General features: G+C 45.3%; 1 protein-coding gene across 5 annotated transcripts in view; it reads left to right on the top strand.

Moving 5' to 3' along the window:
- LOC124040009 (serine-rich coiled-coil domain-containing protein 2-like) overlaps positions 1 to 27,358 on the top strand; it is an 88,697-nt gene that overhangs the window by 4,644 nt on the left and 56,695 nt on the right. For 4 of the 5 annotated variants that reach the window (XM_046356701.1, XM_046356700.1, XM_046356705.1 and 1 more), the window contains exons 2-4: positions 13,839 to 14,428; positions 20,063 to 21,535; positions 21,805 to 22,010. In XM_046356701.1, the coding sequence (XP_046212657.1) occupies positions 13,930 to 14,428; positions 20,063 to 21,535; positions 21,805 to 22,010 (2,178 nt within the window). In that variant the 5' untranslated portion in view covers positions 13,839 to 13,929. The remainder of the gene's footprint in view (positions 1 to 13,838; positions 14,429 to 20,062; positions 21,536 to 21,804; positions 22,011 to 27,358) is intronic. The other variant, XM_046356702.1, reaches the window with a different exon arrangement.

The raw sequence follows: 27,358 nt of genomic DNA, 5'->3' as shown, positions 1-27,358 counted from the left end.
TCATTGTAAAATCCCCCACAGTCTCTGACCGGTTGGATTTAATTGTCTGTGTGGTGGTCATAAGAGGACAGCCACACTGCACACTGTGTCAAGGTCTATGCAGCGAAACACAATGTTGGATTTAATGTATGGATTTGGCTCCATAATGGTTAAAAAGACATGAAGAGCCTTGATTCCCAGAGGAACATTCTCACTCATGATAAATTCAACCATTACAGAGGGAGATGGAAGGACTTGCATGGCGTTATGGAGGTCAGTGAGCCCCAGTGGAGCCACGCAGCCTGGGGGTAATGTGAGTCTCCCGGTAGACTTGCATGCCAGAGCACAGAATACAGACGAGGGATATCTGCATGCACTGACGCAGAGAACCATTAGCCCTCAAGCCTGTCCTAGTTAGGCTACTGTATCCTAAGTTGTTGGATATTTGTCAGTCAAGTTTAGGTATGTTGACTCGTTGGTGTTCTCTTGATGTTAGGTTATTACAATGTTTGTCAGTGTTTCTGACATGTATGCGTGTCATTTGTTTGTGCATGATTTACAGTCGCCCTTTACAGTCGGCTATACTACCGTCCTAGCTGTTAAATAGTTTAGCCATGGTGTTTTCTTTCCTCTGAGGTTGAGGTGTATCTATGTTGGGATATCTGGGTTGTGTTAAGAATGGTGAAACTCTCTGAACGCTGTAGACTTAATATGTGTAGGCTAATTAGGGCTGTCCCTGACCCCCCCCAAAACTATTTTGTCGACGTTCTTTCAACCAATCCATTGGTGTAAATGTTCAACTTTGTTTTCTTCATGTATAGACACACTATGTTTGAATAAAATGAACCGTATGTAGGCCTTTGAGCATGTCTGATGCTTTTTTATTAAGCACTGTGATTTATAAATGACGTAAAAAGAGGGAGCCAGATCAATATTGTCTAACCAGAAGAAAAAAATCTGTTCCCTCCTCCCGTTGCCTGCTGGCCTTCGCAGATTCTGCCGTTAAGCTCCTGAAGTTGCTGGGAATAGTCCACACCAGCGGTCGGCAACCTTCTCCATTTGGAGTGACAAGTTATCGTTCCATTTCGACTGATCTGCAAGCCAGTTGTGATTTTCATATGCACATTTTCGTGGAAGTTTCATTTAATTTATAATAAAGTCTTCATAAGTCAGTCAATCTCATGTGGTTAATCAAAATTATATCTAAACGTAACTACTATTGTCATTGCCAACTATGTAAAAATAGCCTACATACATAAAGCCAACAAATTAAAACATTGCAGCCTGCAGGTAGAAAATGTCCTGATTAAAAAAAAAAATATATATATATATATATATATATATATATATATATATCTACAGTTGAAGTCGGAAGTTTACATACACTTAGGTTGGAGTCATTAAAACTAGTTTTTCAACCACTCCACAAATTTATTGTTAACAAACTATAGTTTTGGCAAGTCTGTTAGGACATCTACTGTGTGCATGACACAAGTCATTTTTCCAACAATTGTTTACAGACAGATTATTTAACTTAAAATTCACTATCACAATTCCAGTGGGTCAGAAGTTTACATACACTAAGTTGATTGTGCCTTTAAACAGCTTGGAAAATTCCAGAAAATAATGTCATGGCTTTAGAAGCATCTGATAGGCTAATTGACATAATTTGAGTCAATTGGAGGTGTACCTGTGGATGTATTTCAAGGCCTACCTTCAAACTCAGTGCCTCTTTGCTTGACATCATGGGACAATCAAAAGAAATCAAGACCTCAGAAAAAAAATGATAGACCTCCACAAGTCTGGTTCATCCAATTTCCAAATGCCTGAAGGTACCACGTTCATTTGTACAAACAATAGTATGCAAGTATAAACACCATGGGACCACGCAGCCGTCATACCACTCAGGAAGGAGACGTGTTCTGTCTCTTAGAGATGCGAAAAGTGCAAATCAATCCCAGAACCACAGCAAAGGACCTTGTGAAGATGCTGGAGGAAACGGGTACAAAAGTATCTATATCCACAGTAAAACAAGTCCTATATCGACATAACTTGAAAGGCCGCTCAGCAAGGAAGAAGCCACTGCTCCAAAACAGCCATAAAAAAAAGCCAGACTACAGTTTGCAACTGCACATGGAGACAAAGATTGTACTTTTTGGAGAAATGTTTCATCAGACCAGAGGACAAAAATAGAACTGTTTGGCCATAATGACCATCGTTGTCTTTGGAGGAAAAAGGGGCAGGCTTGCAAGCCGAGGAACACCATCCCAACCGTGAAGCACGGGGTGACAGCAACATTTTGTGGGGCTGCAGGAGGAACTGGTGCACTTCACAAAATAGATGGCATTATGAGGTGGGAAACTATGTGGATATATTGAAGCAACATCTCAAGACATCAGTCAGGCAGTTAAACCTTGGTCGAAAATGGGTCTTCCAAATGGACAATGAACCCCAAGGATACTTCCAACGTTGTTGCAAAATGGCTTAAGGACAGCAAAGTCAAGGTTTTGGAGTGGCCATCACAAAGCCATGACCTCAATCCTATAGAAAAGTTGTGGGCAAACTGGAAAAAGTGTGTGCAAGCAAGGAGGCCTACAAACCTGACTCAGTTACACCAGCTCTGTCAGGAGGAATGGGCCAAAATTCACACAACTTATTGTGGTAAGCTTGTGGAAGGCTATGTGAAATGTCTGACCCAAGTTAAACAATGTAAAGACAATGTTATCAAATACTAATTGAGTGTATGTAAACTTCTGACCCAATGGGAATGTGGTGAAAGAAATAAAAGCTGAAATAAATCATTCTCTCTTCTATTATTCTGACCTTTCACATTCTTAAAATAGTGGTGATCCTAATTGACCTAAGACAGGGAATTTTTACTAGGATTAAATGTCAGGAATTGTGAAAAACTGAGTTTAAATGTATTTGGCGAAGGTGTATGTTCCGACTTCAACTGTGTATATATATCTTAGAAATCACATTGGCAACGCATGGCCTGTCTTCAAGGAACTTGAAACATTGTATTAACTTGGTCTGTCCTGAAGCTGGTGCTAGCTTGGTCTGTCCTGAAGCTGGTGCTAGCTAACTTGCAACATTCTATAAAATATTCTGGACCCTCTGTTTCCTGTGCCAGTGAACTCTGGACAGACAGACACAGCTGTAGGCTGTTTGTGCAAGGGATAAGAAGTAATCAGGTTGTCCTACGTTATGTTTCCACCGGATCAGAGCATGACATTCCCCCCGATATTTATTTTTTATCTTTCTCGAAATAGGCTACATTGAGGAACTATTGTAATTGTCAATGTATTGAGTTGAGTTTATTTTATTTTTTTACAGTGACAGTGCACATTAATCAACGTTTCAGTAAAAGTGTCGGTTTTAGCCAGCCGGCTAATTTTCAACTGCAGTCCCTGGGCAGGTTATTAAAAACAATTACAATATAGACAATGGCAACATAGGATAAGCAAGACATAGGACAAGCAAGACGTAGCATACAGACATAGCAACATAGAACAAAAAGCAGCAAGACAAAATTCATAAAAGCAACAAAGTGTTTCCACACCTCACAAGCTACAGATAACATGGAAAGCGGCAACACACAGCTAAGGGACCATGTTTACAAATCTGATTGACCTTTAGCCATGTCTTCAAGCATTTTGTGAAAGTGTGATATGTGGTGCAGTTATGTGTGTCTGATGGCAGTGTATTCCAGACATGGGAAGCTCTCACAGAGAAAACGGATTTACTAAATGTGCCTTTCCTTAAGGTAGTCACCTCTCATGGTAGACCTTGTGGATCTGCTGCCATATGTTTGGGTCTGTTTAACAAAAATACTGAGTGGAGGGTGAGCCAGGCCATTTAGACATGCTTCTTGTATGTATGTGAAAACCGACTGTTGAAAACATGTCGTTTTAGAAGCTATAGTGATGGTGAGTTAAGACCATCAGAAATGTTATCAGATCTCCAAATGGGAACATTTTCTAGGCCTACAGTACATTTCATGCAGGCCTGGTAGCCTAGGCCTACTTCTATGCGTAATGAGGTGTGTGTCGTTACTCAAGCTTGACAGGAGCACAAGACGATGAATAAATTGACAAATGTAATACTCACGAGTGTAGCCTAGGTTGTGCGCCCTGCAAACAACGTGTCCACTCCTACAATTTCAACGGTAAAACTGTGATAATAATATATTGATTGCATTAACAGAAATGACCGTAACCAGACAAACATTGTAGATTTAGAAATGATGGGAATTAACGGTAAATGTACTACTGGTGTGCCATCACCGTGGCCTCCTTAATGGATCCACTGATGGATCCACTGAGACAGGCGTGAATCAGGCAGGTGCCTCATGACAATTTAAAATATATTTGCCACTGCTCAACAACAAGAAATCTTGGTTGACCAAGAGCCTACCGATCAAACAATCAACCAGTGGACTAAATGGGGTCAGCCCTAATGCTAATGTATTAGGGCTAGAGTTCACATGAATGCTTGCTTATTCTCCAGGACAAAGAAAGAATGTCTGTTGAACATGATATATAGGCTGTTTCAATGTGAAAATTCTATAGTGTTGCACCCTCTTGCATAAGCTCCTGAACTCTGCGCTCTCTGGTGTCTCTCTTAATCACTCAGAGGAAGGGATTAAAGCTCCCCCAGTGCTCATTAACAAGATTAACAATTAGCCAGTGCTGATTCTGCTTTAAAATGCCCCACCAGAGTTGAGAGAGTGGACACGAGCCTGATGAACAACTGGACATCCCACTGTATATCTTGCCCAGAATCGTTGAAGCTGGATTAGTACATGAGCTTAAATGCTCTCAGCTCTTCTCCAGCAGCTCTACTTGGAGAGCAGGTTAGGCTAATCCTCTTGAAAATAGCATTCATATTTGTCCTCTGGTTTTGTTTGTGATTTGGTTAAAGAATGGCAGCATGAGGTCCTGGAGCAGGGAAAGAAGAACACAAAGGGCAGGCCTTCCCTCCCTGCCCCCTGGCCTGGCACTCCCCATTCTGTCTCTTCTCTCCTCCAGGCTCTTCCCTGTGGACCAGCCTAGCCTATCTGATAACCATAGATAATTAATGGCCCGGGTGTCTGTTCTTGCTGGGGTTTGGCAGTCTCTGTGTGCTGCCAACTCTGCATGGCCTCCTGTAGCTAGGGAGGGCTGTCTCTCTGAGAAACACAGCCTGGCATATTACCTACCCAGCTGTGATCAGAGGAAATGCCCCCTCAGCAGTTTGGCCAGTGACTTGTTTGCTATTATTTTTTTAAGCTGCCATATGTAACTTTTTGGGCACCTTACCAAATTCACAGAAATGTGTTATAGGTCTGTCATTCTCATTGAGAAAAATCTGTGAAGCGGTAGATTACATTTACATTTACATTTAAGTCATTTAGCAGACGCTCTTATCCAGAGCGACTTACAATCTGTTCTATGCAGTATTTCTATGCTCTCCTTAAGTTTCATCTTTTGAGGATTTTACTTTCAGTTTTGTACACCAGCTGAAAATACAATATTTTTGGTTATGGAAAATATATTTCTCAGTGGTTTAGATAATACAATGATTCTGTACTCTAGATTGTTTTGTCACAAACTGAAATTAGGTGAACTATTCAAATTTTTGCAACCAGGAAATGGCGGAGTGACTTCTTCCACGTTTTGTAACCTTAGTCTTATTCTAAAATGGATTAAAAGCAAAAACAGGTTTTTAGAAATGTTTGCTAAAAAAATAATCACATTTACATAAGTTTTCAGACCCTTTACTCATTACCTTGTTGAAGAACCTTTGGCAGCGATTACAGTACAGCCTCAAGTCTTCAGGGGTATGACGCTACAAGCTTGGCACACCTGCGTTTGGGGAATTTCTCCCATTCTTCTCTGCAGAACCTCTCAAGCACTGCCAGGTTGGATGGGCTGCGTCGCTGCACAGATATTCTCAGTTCTCTCCAGAGATGTTGGATCTGGTTCAAGTCCGGGCTCTGGCTGGGCTACTCAAGGACATTCAGAGACCTGTCCTGAAGCCGCTCCTGCCTTGTCTTGGCTGTGTGCTTAGGGTCGTTGTCCTGTTGGAAGGTGAAACTTCACCCCAGTCTAAAGTCCTGAGCGCTCAGGAGCAGTTTATCAAGGATATCTCTGTACTTTGCACCGTTCATCTTTGTCTTATCCTGATTCCCGACTAGTCTCCCAGTCCCTGCAACTGAAAAACATCCCCACAGCATGATGCTGCTACCACCATGCTTCACAGTAGGGATGGTACCAGGTTTCCTCCAGATGTGACGCTTGACATTCAGGCCAAAGAGTTCAATCTTGGTTTCATCAGACCAGAGAGTCTTGTTTTTCATGGTTTGAGAGTCCTTTAGGTGTCTTTTGGCAAGCTCCAAGCGGAGTCCTGTGCCTTTTACTAGGGAGTGGCTACCATAAAGGCCTAATTGGTGGAGTGCTGTAGAGATGGTTGTTCTTCTAGAAGGTTCTCAATCTTTTTGTAAATCTTTTGTATAAAACCTTTAGTTAACTCCCATCTCCACAGAGCGACTGTGGAGCTCTGTCAGAGAGGCCATCGGGTTTTCAATTCCATCGTTTGCTCAGTTTGGCTGGTAGGCCACTGTGTTCTTGGGGACTTTCAATGCTGTATAATGTTTTTGGTACCCTTCCCCATATCTGTGCCTCAACACAATCCTGTCTCAGCTCTACGGACAATTCCTTCAACCTTGTTGCTTGGTTTTCGCTCTAACATACACTTTCAACTGTTAGACCTTATATAGACAAGTGTGTGCCTTTTTCAAATCATGTCCGATCAATTAAACTTACAACAGGTGGAATCCAACCAAGTTGGAGAAACATCTCAAGGATGATCAATGGAAACAGGATGAACCTGAGCTTCATTTTTAGTCACATAGCGAAGTGTCTGAATACTTAAGTAAATAAGGTATTTCTGTTTTTTTAATACATTTGCCCAACTTTCTAAAAACCTGGTTTTGTTTTGTCATTATGGGGAATTCTGTGTAGATTGAGGAAAAAAATAAATGTATCGATTTTAGAATAAGGCTGTAACGTAACAATGTGGAAAACGTCAAGGAATCTGAATACTTTCCGAATGCACTGTAACATTGCCCTAAATGTCTTATCAGTAGCCTGGGGTATGGGAAGAGTATGTATTGCCTTGTTTTTCACAACACTCACAGATCAGGGTCCATTCATGACTGTGTTGCACCTGTGTGTTTATCTGAGGTGTGAACCTCATAAGCTGAGTCACAATCTGATAAAATAGGAGGGATAATGGGAATGCTCACACTCATATTATGAGACACCTTGTTCTATCATTATTTAGTAGAGTCAGAGATGTTGTCATCTTTTAAGCTGGTGTTTCTATGTTAAGGGTTCATGAACTTGTACCTGAGCTCTCTCTAACTCTTTTGACTGTGTCTTTTTAGTTGTCCTCTGTCTGTTGTCCCAGCTGGTGCTCTAGAGCCTTGTGTATTGTGTGAACACTGGATGAGTGCATTGTCATGCGTTTGTTTACGGGCACGGGCAGCTGTACCGCTATTCAGTGAGGGCATGGGTTTTGTGGGTAGTGTCTACTAGTTAGTATGGTGCTGTGAAAGAGTACGGAAGATGGTGGAAGCTAAGTGTGAGTTGGGGCTGGGATGATGCTAGTAGTGATATTCCACGGTAACTCGTTGTCCTTGGCTTAACCCTGGTTGGGCCCTGGCAGGGTTTTTAATGGATCAAAAAGGGGCTTAGGTGCCGCTGAAATGCCCCGCCAACCACCTATCTTGGCCCTGTAGAGATGTTTTAGCATTTCAAAGCTACGTTCTTGCAGTTCCACACATATTTAGTTTTGCAGTTTTAAAGCTTATTTCCTGCAATTATACACTTTGCCATGTAGCTGAGAGGACATGTTGCAGTTTAAATGCCATGGATAAATGCTGTATTATTTTTCTCAAACATAATAGCAAAATTAATAGTCCTAACTTAATTGTTTTTGAACTGTCAAGCTTTTATTTTGGTGATGGTTAGTTCTCAAAATATATTATAAGTTTTATAGGTCCATTATTTTGTCTTCATACTTTATATGTGGTTTTAATCGTTTAAGTTTACATTTTAAAGGGTTCTTTTATTCGGAAAATTATATTTGTTTACACTGTTTGGACATAGACGACCAGAAAAAACACTTAGGCGGGCCTGCCCATTGATTACAATCAATTACAACCCTGCCTGGCTTAAACCCCAATATTCGCTGCCTCCGTAATTCAGCGTATCGCCTTTCTCGTTTCACCCACATTATTGACACCTGTCTGAGGCACTGGAATGCATACAGTAGACCCAACTGAAATAAATCCCTTTCTCGAGACATTATTCATTGTTCTGTACATGTTAGTCATCTCCACAGAATGAAGTCATTGTCTATTTGTATATGTTGTGTCATTGTTTCACAGGCAGGCTGATCTAAATGAATCTCTCAACAAGAACACACGATTTGAACACACGAGTAGTCTACCACCTAACACATTCTTAGTTTGGCACACCATTCTCGGAAAAGTGCAGCGGCACATGTCTCGCAGCAAACGTTAAACATATCGCTGTTGTGGAACTGTAGTGAGAGCCCTTGAGTGGCGGCTGAGAGAATGGCCTCCTTTGTCTGTGTCCAGTGAAGGGAAGTTCATGCGCTAAAGCTAGAGTGCCGAGCCGAGTGAACACAACCCCAACACGAGGGACTTTGTCCAGCTGTTCTTTTGCCTACAGAGAAGCTGTGGGTAGTAAAGGAATATGAGTGCCATTTGGAGATCAATGGCTAAGCTATAGACTCCTACCGTTAAAGAAAAATAATAATAAAAAATATATATCTATTTAATTTATTTATTTTGTATTGTTATTTCAAAAAATATATATATATATATATTTTGTAGTCCATTTTAGATGCTTAGTGTCCTGTTACTTGTGGTTCTGTTCCAATGGAAGCGATGAATGATCTCATTAGATTGGAATTAGTGGGTGGCTGTTTGTGCATGTGACATGCGTGCATCTGTGTGTGTGTGGGTTCATGATGTGTCTAACAAGAAAGAGCATTCAGTTTGTCTGGATCGGGGCTCTCTGTACAGGTCCTAAGTGACAATTACAGTGGCTTGTGAAAGTATTCGTCCCCCTTGGCATTTTTACTGGTGCTAAACTGTCTAGGCGATCAACAGTAGCCTGGTTACGTCTTCATTGTGCTGTGACTTCAGACTCAAAGAAACGTTTTCTTGGGACAATGACCATTTTCCTTCTCTCAGACACAATAAACAAACAATGTTATGCAACAAGGGCTTAGCTGTATCCCACTCCAGTTGTTGAATGTTTAATTCATGGTGCGCATAACTGGACTCTTCTACCACTTAATGGCTTTGGCCAATTGGCCATGAGAAACTAGGAACAGCAGGCATCATGAGCAGGTCAATGTGTGGATCAATAACTTAATTTCTGTTTGCTGTGTTATGCTATTGATCAATAGATGAGGATGTAATTTCATTCTGTGCTTGTTATATTTACTGTTGATTATATTGATGCATTTTGCTTTGTCAACCTCAAAGGTAGAAGCATCATTCTGCCATCTAGAGCTGCTAGCTGTAGTATGGATTCAGACTCCCCCCAGCCCTATTAGAGGTGAAAGATACACACCACTGACCTCAGAACCTGGCTCACTGGTCACTTGTCTGCCGGCTGGCCGGACACAGCCTGGGGTTCTTACCATCTGCTCCTCAGACCAGCCACACAACCATCTGTGCTTGCCTCAGCGGTGGCCTGGACTCAAGTTCCGTTTACTGTAAAAGGCCTTGCTTTCTTTCATTGTTTAGCCGTACGGTCAACATCATCAATAATCAAATGGCTTGGAAAAGGCTGTCTTTACACCATGACCGTACCATATCAGTTCAAAGATCAAGTCTAGCATCAATTTATAGACCATATTGTCGTCATTAACCCCATCCTTTCAAAAAAAAAATGATTATACAAATTGTACACTGTACAATTCCTCCTAAGGGAGGGGATTTCTGTTACATTTACGTCACTGCCGTGAATTAGAGCATGATGAATTCTCTTCCTCAAAGGATGTAGGGTGACGGAGAGGGGTATACAGAACGCTGAGGACTTGCCTACGCTGTGTTTTTAATCGGCTAACCAACGTTACAGATTCATATCGGTGGCTGCTTGGATGGACACGACGTGCACGCAGGCCTAGGCTACGTCTGTCGACCCCTAATACATCAGGGCAGGGCCATCGGTAGCCTGGCTTTACATCCTTACAACCCACTGCTTATGATCCTGTCAGCCCGACTAGTCAGATTACCTCTCCCTGGCCAATTCTGCTCAGCCTGGGCGGGGCCCAGCCCGACAGACGAGCTCCATCATCAAATATTAAAGCACCTGTTTTCCTCCTCCTCATGCTGGGAGCCCATTCTCCCAGACAGTCTGGCCAACTGGGGAGTGTGACTGGGACAAGACATCCATCATTCATAACCTTTTTTAAAGTCAAACCAACATCTCTGAACTGAGGTGGTCAGTCAGACTTGTTTTCCCAGAGTTTGCCACACAGTCACGTTTCTATTTCTGAAGGAAAAAGGACAGGCGAGGTAATGCTTCTCTAACTCGACAAACCAGTGTTCACGTTTGTAATCGACAAGACGACAGCCTTGAGAATTCAGAGGGGAAAGATTCACATTATAGCCTCATTTCCACTGAAAGCAGACTAATGAGCTGATGCAGCAAGTGGAACCCTATCCGTGTTTCCTGCTCTTATTGAATGACGGATAAAGACGATTTCTCAAAAGTCACAGCTTCAGCAGTAGTCGCACTGAAGTCTGAAGCCATATGGAGTTCTAGTGGGACAACGGTACATCTAGCGGGCCTGTGTGGATCTGTGGTACGTCATCTAGGACGTAGAGCTGCTAAGGCCCCTTTTTGTTTACTGAGATTGGTTAGAGTAAGTCTTTCCTGGCGTCATTATCAGGCTCTTCCTCGTCTGGATAGCAGCTGGGTGTCTTATCATTCTCATATGACGATCTTCCTCTGTTAGACCTAGCTCTGTCTGTGGCTTGAGCCTTTTCAGTTGGTGATTTTCATTCCTGTGCTGTTTGTAACTACCCTGGTAGGTTGACTGATAACCTGAACCAGGTTGCAGGCACTGGTTACAGTTTGAAGTTTTTTCTTGAGTGGGCAGCTTGATGAAAGCCAGTCAATATTTTAAATCACCCAGAAAATATACCTCTCTGATAGCACATTCATTATCAAGCATTTCATACGTTATCCAGATACTTACTGTTAGCACTTGGTGGTCTATAGCAGCTTCCATTTGTATTCCATTGAGCCCATTTCAGCGGTTACCGGGTGTGTTTGACAGGTCATTACAAACATTTCCGCGGCTGTAACGTTCATAGAAAAACCGTCACGCACAAGCAAGAGTATATATATAATAATATATATATATATATATATATATATATATATATATATATATTAACTTATATATATAACTTTATATTAACAAGGCAGGTCAATCGAGAACAAATTCTTATTTAGAATGACGGCCTAACCCACCCTATGGGACTCCCAATCACGGCCGGTTGTGATACAGCCTCGAATCGAGCCAGGGTCTGTAGTGATGCCTCAATCACTGAGATTGGAGTTCCTTAGACCGATGCTCCACTCGGGAGCCCTGATCATCAGAGGCACTTCACAATCCCACATTGTCACACAGTCCCAGAAAGAAAGGTTCCCTAAAATAACCTGGCATTCACGTTAGACACAATGACTCTGTTACAATGCAGAGGATGATGAAGAGGTCTTTTTGATCTATTTATTGAACAAAGACCTGGGTTAAGCCCCAGATGGCATCCTGTTCCCTGTTTTCTGCACTCCTTTTTGACCAGGGCCCATCCTCTGTACTGTTGCGTCGAGTCATTGTGGCCATCGTGGTTTGTGGTTTAAGGGAGTGGTGTTTGTGTGTGTGTTCTCCCGTCCTCCTCAGTTACAGACTAGAAGGGTGCTGCTGAAGTGAACCTGGTGACATTTTTTACATTTAAAAAAAATAATTTTAAAACTCTGCTTGTGCTCCCTGGGTGACCTTCTCCCTCTGTACTAGAGGGCCCTTTGCCCTGGGGGTGAGAGCCACTTATAGATAGCTTGTGCATGACTATTAGGCTAAGATCTAAGGATAAGACTTCTGTGATAGATTGCTTATTGCGGCCAGACAGTGTAGTAGGTCATATATAGTTCTATGTTGCCAATAATTAGGCTCATTTAGGTAGATTTCTGTTTTGTGGCTTTAGTGCATTTTTGTAAATGTCTAGTAGACAGGATGTTCAATCACAGCCACTCAATACATTGGGTTTTTCGTGAGCGAACCACATCCGCTGATATGTTGATTGAACTCTGAAAGTGATGCGCAAAGTAAAAAAAAATGTCTTAACAATTCTAACCTTGAACCCTGAAGTAAAAGGATCTGGTTTTAAAAAGGGAACTCGTTTCACGTCTCTGGTTGACTCTAGTGTGTGTATGTGTGTACAGAACGCTGTTGAGTCAGACAGTCTGGAAAAGCATGCTTTTAAATGCTCTCTGAAAAGCAGACACTTGGGCATGTAATAAGTCATTGGTCGATAAAATCATGACTCCAGCCAGGCTGCGTGTCTGCTGCTGCTGCCCTCAACCTGACAATGTGACCAGTGGGAGTCATAGGGCTGAAGGGAGCCAACTGTTCTGTGCCCATGCGGTGCTTATCTATCCATCTTTAAACTTTTCAAGACTATTTCTATCCGATACCTAGGCCTAGCTCCCATCAGAATATTGTCTACCTCCTGATAGGGACAGATGAATAGTCCGCAGGTAGCCTACACCTTGCTCTCTTAAGACATGATGGCTTGACTGTCTCTGAAATGGGAGTGAACTCGAGGGCAAGCGTTGGTGGGCATCCACACCATTCCCAATTCAGTAGGCTCTTTGTGGTGAAACAATAGGCTGCATCAAAAGTGGCTGCATCAAAAGTGCAAATCTATAGGCCGAGAGACTGTAGGCCTGCATTTGTCCTCCCCCGTCCATTAATCCATGTATGGATTCATCCACCACATGATTCTTGTTGCCGTACCACTGGAAGTCATCACTTGGGGGGGTTCATTGGCTAAGCAGGGTTCCAAGGAATATATGAGCATAAAGCATCACATCTTCCTGTGTTGCTGAAAGCTTTAATGTGCCCCACAGTTGTAATAGATCTCACGCTGCTCAATAGTACCTCTGCCCAACTCAACTGCCTTGACTTCTCAAGGGCTTTCTGTGTGGCATTCTGGCCCATTCTATGCTGTGTATGTGTGCTGGTGAAGCCGTTTCTCCTGATGTACTGTGTGTGTGCTGTTTTAATATATATTTTTTAAGGCGATCTGTCGCAGAGATGTTGACATTGCCGTTCTGCCCCTGAACAGGCAGTTAACCCACTGTTCCTAGGCCGTCATTGAAAATAAGAACTTGTTCTTAACTGACTTGCCGAGTAAAGTAAAGTAAAATAAAAAATAAAAAAATAGATTGCTGTGAAACAGTGATGTCCCCTGGAATTTCTGTTAATGAGGCTTTGGCTGGCCTGCCTGTGACCTGGTTTAGTCTGACCTACCGTTGAAGTGGTGGGGTATCGTACATTGGGCCTTCAATTTAACCTAAGCGGGAGAAGGAGTGGGAGAGAAGTGGGTCAGTGTGTGCCAGTAGAGTTGGCCCCATTGGTCACAAGCCAGGTTGGGGTCGGTCGCAAACTAACGCTACTGGCTGAACGCCTGCAGTCTTGTCATATGAGAGTAGTGAATACTGTAACCGTAATCATAGAATCACTATTTATAATATTTCTAACAGCCAAGGTGATGGAAGGAGACCTCTAAGCTCCACATTTACTTATATTGGAAGCAGTGGAAAAGTGAAGCCTGGACCTGTGAAAGTGTAATAGATGGCTGCAAAAGATCTCACTGCTCATGCAGTCCTGTACTTGTGTGCTGCCTGCGACCCGGAGGCCACTGCGACCCGGAGGCCACTGCGACCCGGAGGCCACTGCGACCCGGAGGCCACTGCGACCCGGAGGCCACTGCGACCCGGAGGCCACTGCGACCCGGAGGCCACTGCGACCCGGAGGCCACTGCGACCCGGAGGCCACTGCGACCCGGAGGCCACTGCGACCCGGAGGCCACTGCGACCCGGAGGCCACTGCGACCCGGAGGCCACTGCGACCCGGAGGCCACTGCGACCCGGAGGCCACTGCGACCCGGAGGCCACTGCGACCCGGAGGCCACTGCGACCCGGAGGCCACTGCGACCCGGAGGCCACTGCGACCCGGAGGCCACTGCGACCCGGAGGCCACTGCGACCCGGAGGCCACTGCGACCCGGAGGCCACTGCGACCCGGAGGCCACTGCGACCCGGAGGCCACTGCAACCTTCTTTGATTTCAGGGGTAAAAAATATATTTTCTACCGATCTCAAACAACGCATATATCTGCAATGATTTAAGCTAGAAACCAGCTGTGAAATGCCCGAGGAAGACGCGGCTGATGCACGCAGGAATATATTTGGTTTGGCTCTGACATTCAGAAGCTTCTAAATTCGAGGAGTCATAGAAATTGGACTTTGCTCAGGAAGTAATCTTACACACTGTGTGACTGTCGCTCTCAAATGATCTATTCACTTTCTGTAAACGAGTATGTATAATTAAATTGAGTTGATATACGTTTTAAAACATTTGATACATTTGGCGAAAATCATGTCAAGAATTGATTTCATAATAATATTTGTATTATTATTTATATATTTGCCTACCCAAAAGTTGTTCCCCAAATTAGACAAAGTCAAGCTGGTGGTGTATTTTAATATAGGCCATCTCAATAAACAACATTTTTCAAATGTGAAAAAGGGGCCCCTGAGGGGACAAAGGTTGGGAACCCCTGAGGTGGAGAGTGTTGGTTGCAGCCAGGTGCCCAGTGTAGAGTATGGAGGCTTAAGCCCTGTGCAAACCCATTCATCTGCAAGCAATCCCTGTCCTTGGCCAACCTTGCAACACAGCAACTTTCCCCTGCAGTATGCAGCATAGCTTACTTAGTTTACTGCCACAAACACACACACATTTCCTCTGTCTGTCTCTGTCATTCACCCCTGCCCACTGCCAGTACTCTTGATGAGAAGGGGCTGATGGCTTTGAGCCAGTGCTAGCCTACACTGATTGCTGAGTGGCCCCCTAATGGATTTCCCCAGTCAGTGAGCACATCTCCTCTGCCGTGTTATATATAGGTCGTAGTGCCTCAGCAGCACTAGTAGCTAATCAAATGTGCTATATAGTTACTACTTGTGCATATTATGAAGGACCTCACAAATGCAACTGAAAATTGATTATGTGGGTCTTGTGTAGGAAGCAGTGATAGGGAGATGTTTATATATCAGTGGTGCAAGTTCTCGTTACTGAATCCCTGTCGCCTCTCTTTGTAAACAGAACTCATTGCAGAGTCGTTGCTATGGACACCAAGGTAAACGATGCACAGAGACAGTGAGTTTCTCACTGCTGTGGTATATCGCAATAAGACTCGGGGCGGCTGCACATAGGCCTATGGGTGTTTTGGAGAACCACCTTCCGAGGGGCCCGATGACCTAATCTTCATTTTCTATTGAATCGATACTTTGTGCTTCGAACCCCTTGGGAATGATTTGTCGTCATACGGCGTCTGGCACGTCCATGGCCACGTCATCTCGTGGTTTTAGGGGGGAGGACTGCATGCCCCTCTTGCCCCTGGCACATGTAACTTTTTAAAATAATAAAGGCCCCTGTTTGGTGGTACCCCTGTGAACACATGCCAGCCCCTACCCACCTGCCTATCAACCTCCATGCCCACTGGGCATCATCCACATGGTGGTAGTTGTCATCGGCAGGTAAGCGTTAGCCTATTATCAGTCTCCCGTAGACATAGGGAATATGGTGCTATTTGGGACGCATACACTATGTAGTGCACTACTTTTGACCAGAGCCGATAGGGAAGAGGGTGCCATTTGGGACGTGACCGTAGACCTTAATCCTCTCCTCTGTCTTCACTGTATATCTCCCCACAGCTTCAGGCTGCGCTCAACTTGTCCTCAGAGTAGCAAATCCTGTTCAACGACATCATCACTGAACTTTAATGCATGTTAGTACATTGAATCTGTTTCTGTGTTTTTTTAATGCTGCAACTTTGACATTGCATGCGAGGGTGACAGAGCAATTTAGCCTAAAGGTTAAGGTAGATACACTCGGGAACTAGGCTCCTGTTGGCTCAGTGGCATTGGGTGAGTAGCATTGGGATAATTAGGGGTGTGGTATCTGGTATGCATGTGTATGTGGAGACGTGGTTGTGCTCCGACAAGCCCTGACTCTGTTCCTGCCCATCCCAAGTCTGCTCACAGCCTAGTCTTTTGAACAGCAGGGCACTTTAATGGGCACGTTTTAGATGGTACAGGAACGACTGCTTTCCCAGAACAGATGTTATAAATCATTTAGAGATTACTGTGTCTCTGTTTCTCGTTAGGTTGAATAGAATATTCACAGAAAGGTTTAGGGGATGGCTGCTGTTTTTTACGGGCTCCTAACCAATTGTGCTATTTTGTGTGTTTTATTGTTTGTTGCTTCTTTTGTAGATAATATTTCTGCCACTCTCTTATGGCCGAAAGGAGCTTCTGGATATCAGAACGGCAATTACTGACCTCAAACTGGTCTAAGATGTCTTTCTTTAATGAATCGGACGCGAAGGGTTTATTGCTTTTCCCGGACCAAGCCCAAATCCTCGTCATTCACATCAAATCAAATAAAATCAAATCAAATGTATTTATATAGCCCTTCGTACATCAGCTGATATCTCAAAGTGCTGTACAGAAACCCAGCCTAAATCCCCAAACAGCAAGCAATGCAGGTGTAGAAGCACATGAAGAGGAGACACCAATACAGGGGGCGCAGATCTGGGTTCCTTGAGCGAATTTGTTGGTGAGTGGGTAACCCGCCTCTACCATCCGTCCTATTGGCCAACGTGCAATCATTGGAGAATAAACTGGATGACCTCCGTTCGAGTCTATCCTACCAATGGGACATTAACTGTAATGTCTTATGTTTCACGAGCCGTGGCTGAAAGATGACACGGATAATCTACAGTCAATCTACAATTTTCTGTGCATCAGCAAGACCGAACAGCAACGTCTGGTAAGACGAAGGGTGGTGGTCTGTGCCTATTTGTTAATAACAGCTAGTGCGCAATCTCTAATATTAAGGAAGTCTCAAGGTTTTGCTCGCCTGGGGTAGAGTACGTCACGATAAGCTGTTTGAATGAATGATTACGAGCCTGCTGCTGCTCAGTCAGACTGCTCTATCAAATCAGACTTAATTATAACATAACACACAGAAATACGAGCCTTTGGTCATTAATATGGTCGAATCCGGAAACTATCATTTTGGAAACAAAACGTTTATCATTTCAGTGAAATACGGAACTGTTCAGTATTTTATCTAACGGGTGGCATACCTAAGTCTGAATATTCTTGTTACATTGCACACCCTTCAATGTTATGTCATAATTACGTATAATTCTGGCAAATTAGTTCGCAATGAGCCAGGCAGTTGCATATACTGAGAAATTACACAATTTCACCTGGTTAACTTCTTGGATATAGGGGGCGCTATTTTAATTTTTGGATGAAAAACGTTCCCTTTTTAAACAAGATATTTTGTCATGCAAAGATGTTAGACTATGCACATAATATTGAGAGCTTTGGAAAGAAAACACTCTGACGTTTCCAAAACTGCAAAGATATTGTCTGTGAGTGCCACAGAACTGATGTTACAGGCGAAACCCAGATAAAAATCCAATCAGGAAGTGCCGCATTTTTTGAAACCGCCTCATGCCAATGACTCCTTATATGGCTGTGAATGGGCCACGAATGAGCTTAGGCTTTCTGTCGCTTCCCCAAGGTGTCGACAGCATTGTGACGTATTTGTAGGCATATCATTGGAAGATTGACCATAAGAGACTACATCTACCAGGTGGTCGCTTGGTGTCCTCCGTTGCAATTATTGCGTAATCTCTAGCTACAGTATTTTTCCGTTCGCTTCTGATGAGAAACCAAAAGTCAAGACTGATATATTATCGAATAAATATGTGAAAAACACCTTGAGGATTGATTCTAAACAACGTTTGCCATGTTTCTGTCGATATTATGGAGCTAATTTGGAAAAACTTTTGGTGTTGTAGTGACTGAATTTTCCGGTCTTTTTCTTAGCCAAACGTGATGAACAAAACGGAGCTATTTCGCCAACACAAATAATATTTTTGGAAAAAATGAACATTTGCTATCTAACTGAGAGTCTCGTCATTGAAATCATCCGAAGTTCTTCAAAGGTAAATGATTTGAATGCTTTTCTTGTATTTGTAAAAATGTAGCCTGCTGAATGCTAGGCTTAATGCTATATTAGGCTATCAATACTCTTACACATATGCTTATGTAGCTTTGGTTGAAAAGCATATTTTGAAAATCTGAGATGACAGTGTTGTTAACAAAAGGCTAAGCTTGTGTTTTGTTGACAGCCCCTCTCTCTGCGAGAAAGGAATGAGGGTTGTTGTAGCTAAAAGTAATGTCAGTCTATTAATTATGGGAAAAAAGCCCTATTCCTAGACTATTCAAAATCGAAAACAAATTCGGCAATTGTATGTTAAATCTGATTTTGTTTAATTTGGGCTAGACGAATTATGTACCAAAGATCTTAAATCAGTATTTAAATGTATTTTCTTCCATGTGTAAATACTGTTGGCTATGTTACAACGGCACAATCATTATTTTAATAATGAGTTTTTTGGGCTCATGTATAGCCCTATGCTTATGCGTGAGCTCTAATATGCATATGAGTGTTTTGAATGAATCATCCACTTAGAAAGCGCTGTCCATTTCGTTGTTAGCCCACAACCATGTTTTCCACTCGTTCAACCTATTGTTGAACTTCTTTCTTCAAATTGATCAATCGCAGTGTGGTGAGTTTTCCATTGTATTTGCATGAATGCATTGATGTCAGAGTGGCTAGAGGGACAATAGAGCCCTGCGTACCAGAGTGTGTTAAAGGAGATTACCATGACTCGACAGTCATGTAGATTTTTACTGCGTTCATGACTGCCAGGCTGGTGGTAATATGGTCTCCTAAACAGCCCCAGTAGTGCATACGGCCCAGTACATCACTGGGGCAAAGCTTCCTGCCATCCAGGACTTCTATACCAGGCGGTGTCAGAATGGCCCTAATGACTTTCAGAAGAGTTCAGCCACCCAAGTCATAGACTGTTCTCTCTGCTACCGGACAGCAAGCTGCAAGTAGGTCCGAAAGGCTTCTACCCCCAGGCCATAAGACTGCTGAACAATGAATCAGATGGCCACCCGGACTACTTACATTGACCCCCTTTTTTACGATGCTGCTACGTGCTGTTTATTATCTATGCATAGTCATTTTGCTTCTACCTACATGTACATTTGACCTTAATCACCTAGACTACCTCGCACGTTGACTCTGTACTGGAACCCCCTGTATATGGCCTCGTTACTTTTTTACTTTAAAAAGTTAAAAAAGTAACTTTATTTAGCGTTTTCTTACTCGGCATTGTTGGTTAAGGGCTTGTAAGTAAGCATTTCACTGTAAGGTCTACACCAGTTGTATTCGGCGCATGTGACAAATAACATTTGATTTATACGCCAACACCATTCTGTTGGGTACACTCACATCTTTCCAACACAAAAGCATATTTTTGACACACAACAAACAATTTGGAAGGAAAACTATTTCACTCATATTGTAATGAAATTATAGGTCATATTTCATAGCAATCTGGAAACACTGGACAGTTACTTTCACGTCTACCCATGTAAATGTCCATTTGTGTTTAGAAATAACATGTTTTGGGGGTGTTTTAATCTTATCACGACATGTTCTCACTGCTTTGGTTCTCTCTTCCCCTTTCTCATTCCTTTTCCTCTTGTTCTCGCTTCTCACTCCCATTTCTCTCTCTCTCTCTCTGTCCTTCTCCTGTCCGCCGTCTCTCTACAGCTCAAGCCAGCCCAGCACACCCATGGTCCAGCAGGCAGCTGATGGAAGATCCGGTTCCCAACGTGCCCACCATGGTCTCCAGGCTGCCCAAGTTTGGTTCGCGCCCCGCGGCTGTGGCTGCCACCACCCCACTGACCAATGGGACCCGCCACCAACCCGTCTCCAGCACCACGGGCAAAGGGTTACCCACTGCCACCACCAGGCAGAACGGGACAATGCGGATGCGGGTGGACTCGGGGGAGGAGGGTGGAACTGGAGGTGGGCATCACCTCCGACAACCGCAGCCCTCACCAGCGGCGGTACGGGAGATTAAGAAGCCATTCGCCATGCCTGCCACAGCTAAGGTACGGGGGTGTGCTTCTGTGGTATCCTCCAACAGCCCTAGAACTATACCCTCCAAAACTGGGCCTCACGGGGCCATCCCCAAACAGGCATTGTCTGGACAGAGTCTCTGCAACGGAAAAGCGGGCCTCAGCGGCCAGACAGGTGGTGATGGACGGTTTGGGTCTGGGAATGGCTCCCTCAGGCGGGGCCAGAGCTGTGGTTCGCCCCACAGCAACCTGACCAGCAGCCTGTCCCACTCCCAGTCCAGCGACAGCCTGGAGACCGCCTCGGAGGAGAACATGGTGCGCTCCCGGAGCCTCAGCCACGTCAAGAGGATCCCCTCCCCCACCCAGCCGCCCATCATCCGCTCCTACTCCTTCAACAGGGCCTCAGAGCTGGCCAAGGAGCTGCCCAGGCCTCTAGCCAAGTCCCGACTGGTCAAGACATCTCCCCTAACCAGACCGACACCTGTGCTGAGTAGTGCGGGGCGAGGGAACGGCCTACACCTCAGTAAGGGTGGACATGGACTAGCAGCAGGCAGGGCTGTGGTGGGAACAGCTAGCTGCATCTTGCCCCCCACCACACTGAGGAATTCCCTACTCCCCAGTTCAGCCTCCTGCAACACCAGGCCCTCGGCCCTCAGATACAGGTTCACACGGCCCTCACTTATCAAGCAGCCTCGCCCCATCTTGGCCACCTCCACCGAGAAGGTCCAGGGCAACACAGAGGAAAGCGAGGGGAGGAAGAACTCGGTGGAGACTCCCCCTGTCACCCCAGACCCATCCAGCTACACTGACAGCCCAGGGAGCACCCCAGAGTGCGTAACGGAAAGCCTGCAAGAGGAGCCTGCGGCCCCCAGCGGGGTCCGTCCCCTGGGGGAAGGCCTGGAGGACATGTCCCTCTCCTCCACCTCCTCCCTGGAGCGCAACGATACCAGCGAGGAGTACATGGACGACTTTGACAACCTGGGGAACGGAGGAGACGGCATTCTGCTGCTCCCTGCCCGTGATGGAGGGCTCGACCAATCACACTCTGTCTTGGCAGATGATGACAACGCAGACCTCATCCACCGTCACGGTGGCACCTCCATCGCGGGCCTTAACAGCTTCCTGTCTGACAGTGTAGACTGGGCCGGAATGGGACTGACTGGTAAAATTTCACATTAATCCAAATAATTCACTTTAAAGTCTAAGTGACGGTTTCCCAGACACAGATTAGGCCTAGTCCTGGACTAGAAAACACTATCAATGGAGAACATCCATCGGCGATGCGTTTTAATCCAGGACTCCAGGCTTTATCTGTGTCTGGGAAATGGGCCCTAAATGACATACGATACTAACTAAAACAAATGAACCAGTTCTCCCTCAGTGATTAGGTAGCAGGTGAGTAAAACCTCTTCTTTCTCCTCTCTGTTATAGGGGGTAGAGGGGGCTTAGGGGCGTTGTCTCGGCGTGCTAGTCAGGCCCTGTCCGGGGGTGCAGACTACCCCCTCGGCTCTTCCCTCGACCTGTCTCCCTCAGACTCCGGCTCGGGGGGGACCTACATGTGGGACGAGGAGGGTCTGGAGCCCTTGGGGACCACCACACAGCCCTGTGGGAGCTACAACTCAGACCTCAACAGCATGGTAAGTCTGGAAAGAATACAACGTATTCAACATTTCTAGTGAGTTGACCATGAAGAATGTCATTCTATGGAATTGACAGATCTCAACAGAATGGATGAAGATTTAATTCGTCATTGGAATGGTAGGCGTCGCTCTTCAGTAGTACTGTTAGTAATGTGTGTGGGTGGGTTAATAGCCGAAGTCAAATTTCGGTTGGACCTTGTGCGAAATTGACCAATAAAGTGATTTTCATCCCCACTGCGCGTGTGTTGGAAAACGAGTATTATATGTGTTTCTGTTTTACTGATTGTCTAATCCCCGCTGGCCGTCATAATGTGCTTAACCTTTGCCCATTTAACTTTAACTTTTTAATTTACACACCTTTATTAATAGTCAGCGTTTCACTTTCCCCGCTGCTGGCAAGTACTTCCGTTCTATAGAGTTTCCAGGGTGATTTGTATTCTAGAGGGGCAAGGGTTGTCCTGCTGACTTTGACCTAAATGAGCTCACTGCCAGGCACTGTTTCTGTGTGGGCTCCCTGCCCACGGGATCTCACTGTCCCCAATCTGACGTCAATACTCAGGACATTGAGCTACAAGACAGGTCTTCAATGGTGCTGCTATTTCTCTGCCCAGTGTACTGTATGCAGGCAGGGCTTTTGCCTTGCGCTGTGCCACTCTGCTCCTGTACAGCACAGCTACGTAGTTGTCTAGTTTCCTCTAATCTGATTGAATGCTTTTAAAATACACACTTCCTTCCTCATCACTGATCTGAAAGTGATCGCATGGTCTCCAGCCTATTGCTTTCACCAATATCGGAGTGTCAGATCAGTCATGAAGGAAGGAAGGGGTCAGGGCCTTGTTCTGCCTCCCGAATGTAAGAACCCAATTGCCTGGGTTCCAGCCAAAGAATCCGTTCAATGATCTTTCCTTGAGGGAACTCATTGGCTGTTGCCCCATGTGATTTTCCCTGCTGATTCACAGCAGCCTATCACTTGGCCAGAGAGGAGGACGCAGCCTCAGTACCAGAGGCAAGCGGAAGGATGACAGTGTAGTTATTACTGTGTGACGTGGCCTACAGGAGCAGCTTGTTATACCCTTCTCCTCTCATCGATAACAGAGGAACTCCCTTTTTATATGGAGGAAAATATGGGGACAAAAAGTACATTTTTTTTGTATTCCTGGAGGCTCATAATAAGTCAGTGACTCAGACAGTGGGTCCCATCTCTGAAACCACCCAAGTTCAGGACACAAAGCACTTCTCTGAAAAGTGCTGAATCACCTCTCCTTGGTTAGGGCAATGTTGGAAGACAAGCTCCAATACACATTGCAGCTCTCATTTCCAGGCATTTGTTTTCGCTTGGTCATGTCAAAGACCTGGTTTAGCTCCTTTTGCTTTTGTTTCTCTGTTGGAAATGAACTCCTTTACGGGCCAGCACCCCCTAAAAGCTGTTTTGGGTTCTTAGTTCACAGCTCTTTGCCTCTTTCCTTTTTCTCAATACTGTGTTTTTTTTCCCCCCAACGCAGCTAATCCGCCTCTTACTGTGATCCGGGTTAGGCTGTATTTAGTCTGATAATGTGGGGATTTTCCAGGAAGCACACCTTTGGACTGCACAGACATATTAATGTGACGTTGTCCGCAAGTTGTAATCATTTGAGTCAAGGAGTTGTGTGACCCCATATAATCTAAAAACATTAGCCTATAATCATGTCATGTATTGGGATCTCATAGTCTTTTCATATCTGACCCGCAGCTAATAATCAGAGCCATAAGCACACTGGTGCATATTGTTTGGTAGCCTACGTTGAAAGTGGTACTTGAGCGACCTCTACAGGAGACTGTAAGTACTGCAACGGCTGCACTCTGAACAGAAGGCTTTTAAATTATGCTGTCTCTGTGCAGTGCAGAAGAATCAAGCTAGAGGGTAGCATTGATCAGCAAGTGTATCCACACACAATAGGCTATTACTGTTAGTAAATGTGTCGGGAAGATGAGCAATGTTATTAGTTTCTATTTATTGGAAATGCTGTACTGACACCGGAGGCAGTGGTTGAAAGCGACAAAACTTAATTCAGAAAATTAAACAGAAATAAATCCAATATAGGAGATTCCTTCACTATTAAGGAACATCAAGTGGAGTTAATTTCCCTGCGGTCTGAACTTGGAACTGTCAAGGGTAGTTTTCCACAAAATGTGTCACCACCCTAAAAGGCGCTGCATCGTCAATCCGACGCCTGCGGTGGCCGTAGAGTATTTACTGCGATTACGGCCTCTGCAGAAGTCAAGGCATTTCTACTTATTGCGCTTCGCAGAGCTGTTGTCAAGGAAGTGCGTTTGTGCTTATACTGGACCTCCCGCCCCCACCTACCATCAACCAATCATGTCAACCTGGAAATATACAGAGCCCTCCGCATTGTTACAACATTTGGGAGGTGCACGGTCATGCGGTATGGGGCACAATTTTGTCCTCTGCCTGCCTCCAACCACATTTACGGAAACAGACTTTGAAGATAGCAGTGATCTCATTATAGAGAAATTGAGGGAATGAACCAGATGGAGATGGGGGAGAGGGGCAGCTAACAAGTGTGTGTTAGAGAGACGAAGGGGAGACTTTGGGAAAGAGGGAGTGAACATAAGCGAGCGAGAGAGGGAGGGGGGCGATGGGGTGAGAGAAAGGAGAGATGGAGAATAGAATGTGAGAGAGACTGTAGAGATGTGGGATGCTAGCTAACAGACAGGCAGGCAGATAGGCAGCCAGTTCCCCTGGTTAGTGTTGGAGCCGCAGGCCTCCTGCTGTCGCGGAGAGGTGCTAATGCACTAACACAGAACCACGCCGTCGCTGCCCAGCTCTAAAACTGTCGCGTCTGCAGCTCCCCGTCACGCTGAGGGAATTGCCTTCCTGAAGGAAATTAAATGTATTTTGACTATCTGCAGGGGTATGATTAAAGTCAAATCACTTTAATTTGGTCTGCGATTGTGACATGATCAGGCCCCGCTCACTCGCCGCGGTTTCTTCAGATTAGCTTTGAAAAATGAAGGCCTCCTGTGCTACTCTATTTTAAAGAGGACTGAGAAAGCAGTGCTGCTTCGCTAGGGACTGAGAGAGAGGAGTGCTGCTTCGCTAGGGACTGAGAGAGAGGAGTGCTGCTTCGCTAGGGACTGAGAGGGGAGTGCTGCTTCGCTAGGGACTGAGAGGGGAGTGCTGCTTCGCTAGGGACTGAGGGAGGAGTGCTGCTTCGCTAGGGACTGAGGGAGGAGTGCTGCTTCGCTAGGGACTGAGGGAGGAGTGCTGCTTCGCTAGGGACTGAGGGAGGAGTGCTGCTTCGCTAGGGACTGAGGGAGGAGTGCTGCTTCGCTAGGGACTGAGGGAGGAGTGCTGCTTCGCTAGGGACTGAGGGAGGAGTGCTGCTTCGCTAGGGACTGAGGGAGGAGTGCTGCTTCGCTAGGGACTGAGGGAGGAGTGCTGCTTCGCTAGGGACTGAGGGAGGAGTGCTGCTTCGCTAGGGACTGAGGGAGGAGTGCTGCTTCGCTAGGGACTGAGGGAGGAGTGCTGCTTCGCTAGGGACTGAGGGAGGAGTGCTGCTTCGCTAGGGACTGAGGGAGGAGTGCTGCTTCGCTAGGGACTGAGGGAGGAGTGCTGCTTCGCTAGGGACTGAGGGAGGAGTGCTGCTTCGCTAGGGACTGAGGGAGGAGTGCTGCTTCGCTAGGGACTGAGGGAGGAGTGCTGCTTCGCTAGGGACTGAGGGAGGAGTGCTGCTTCGCTAGGGACTGAGGGAGGAGTGCTGCTTCGCTAGGGACTGAGGGAGGAGTGCTGCTTCGCTAGGGACTGAGGGAGGAGTGCTGCTTCGCTAGGGACTGAGGGAGGAGTGCTGCTTCGCTAGGGACTGAGGGAGGAGTGCTGCTTCGCTAGGGACTGAGGGAGGAGTGCTGCTTTGCTAGGGACTGAGGGAGGAGTGCTGCTTCGCTAGGGACTGAGAGAGAGAGGAGTGTGTGGGACTGCGTGTTAGTTAGAGCACCGGCCCGGAGGCATGACTAATTCAGCCGGAGCTATTTGATTGCCTGCCTCGCTCCAGCAGACAGTGCAGGAAGCCTGCTGTCATAATACAGTCGCTGCCCTTTTTAAATAACTTTGAACCATGCTGCCTTGTGTGAGAGCAAGGCTGAGGTATTTGATTAGGTTTTTCATTATTACATCGGTGTGTGGCAAAGGCTATCCACCCAACATCATTCACACGACCATCTGCTGGCCAATGGTGATTTTGACGCATGCCAGAAACAGACACATGTTGATAATAGGATATGTAGAAGGGTGAGCCGGTTAAGGATCGATTCAGACAAGGTGGTAAAATTGTACGACAAGTGACAGTTTATTCAGAGTGAAGATATCTGGTACAGCGTAATTACGGCCCTTCCGTTAGCCCATCAGACCAGCAGGAAAAGAGAGCGAGTTAACCGTTACACACACAATTTATACAGAACAGAAAGTAGGTTGATTCTAGAAGATCGGTTCTTCGGATTGGTTCAGGCTGGAGGTAGTCTTCCTGCATTGGCTCAGCTGGGCCGTCCGTCACTCTAGAATCCCGCCGTCACACAATGTTCAGCTAACAAAGGAGATTTGGTGTGTGCGCTGTGTGAAAGCTATCCTGTATGGGACCTAACATGTTTCACTGTGAAAATACGTTGTCTCAGTTACAGCAATGTAATAGCAGCAAGCTGGTCATTAGCATAAGACATAGCACTTCCTTACACACACACACACACACACACACACACACACACACACACACACACACACACACACACACACACACACACACACACACACACACACACACACACACACACACACACACACACACACACACACACACACACACACACACACACAGAGTCTTGTATAACTAACCTTGTGGGGACACACAATTCAGTCCCCTTCAAGATCCTATTTTCCCTAACCTTAACCCTAGCTCCTAAACCTCATTCTAACCCTAACACAACTTCTAACCTTATCCCTAACCCCACCCCCCTAGATATAGTATTTTATCTTGTGGGGACGAAACTGTAACAAATGTCCCCAGTTGGTCAAATGTTTGTTTGTTCGCTATTCTTGTGGGGACTTACCAGTAGAGTCACACACACACACGGAGGCCGGAGGACTTGATGCTCATTCACTTCAGGAGCCAGTGGAGTGTTAAGACAGAGAAGTGACAGTGTGCTGGGCTCCTGGAACTAATGTCCCCATGCTGGCGTCAGTCCCCTCTCCTGCTGTCCTTATGCGCGTGGGAGCATCCATTATGCTCGGGCATCACCTCAACCCTCATTCCGAGCAGCTACGTCAGCCCTGCTAAGCCTGGCTGTCCTGTCTGCCT

Source organism: Oncorhynchus gorbuscha, linkage group LG07 (genome assembly GCF_021184085.1).
Source record: "Oncorhynchus gorbuscha isolate QuinsamMale2020 ecotype Even-year linkage group LG07, OgorEven_v1.0, whole genome shotgun sequence".
NCBI lineage: Eukaryota > Metazoa > Chordata > Actinopteri > Salmoniformes > Salmonidae > Oncorhynchus > Oncorhynchus gorbuscha.
Note: the sequence above shows the minus strand (reverse complement) of the source record. Positions and strands in the feature narration are given on the sequence as shown.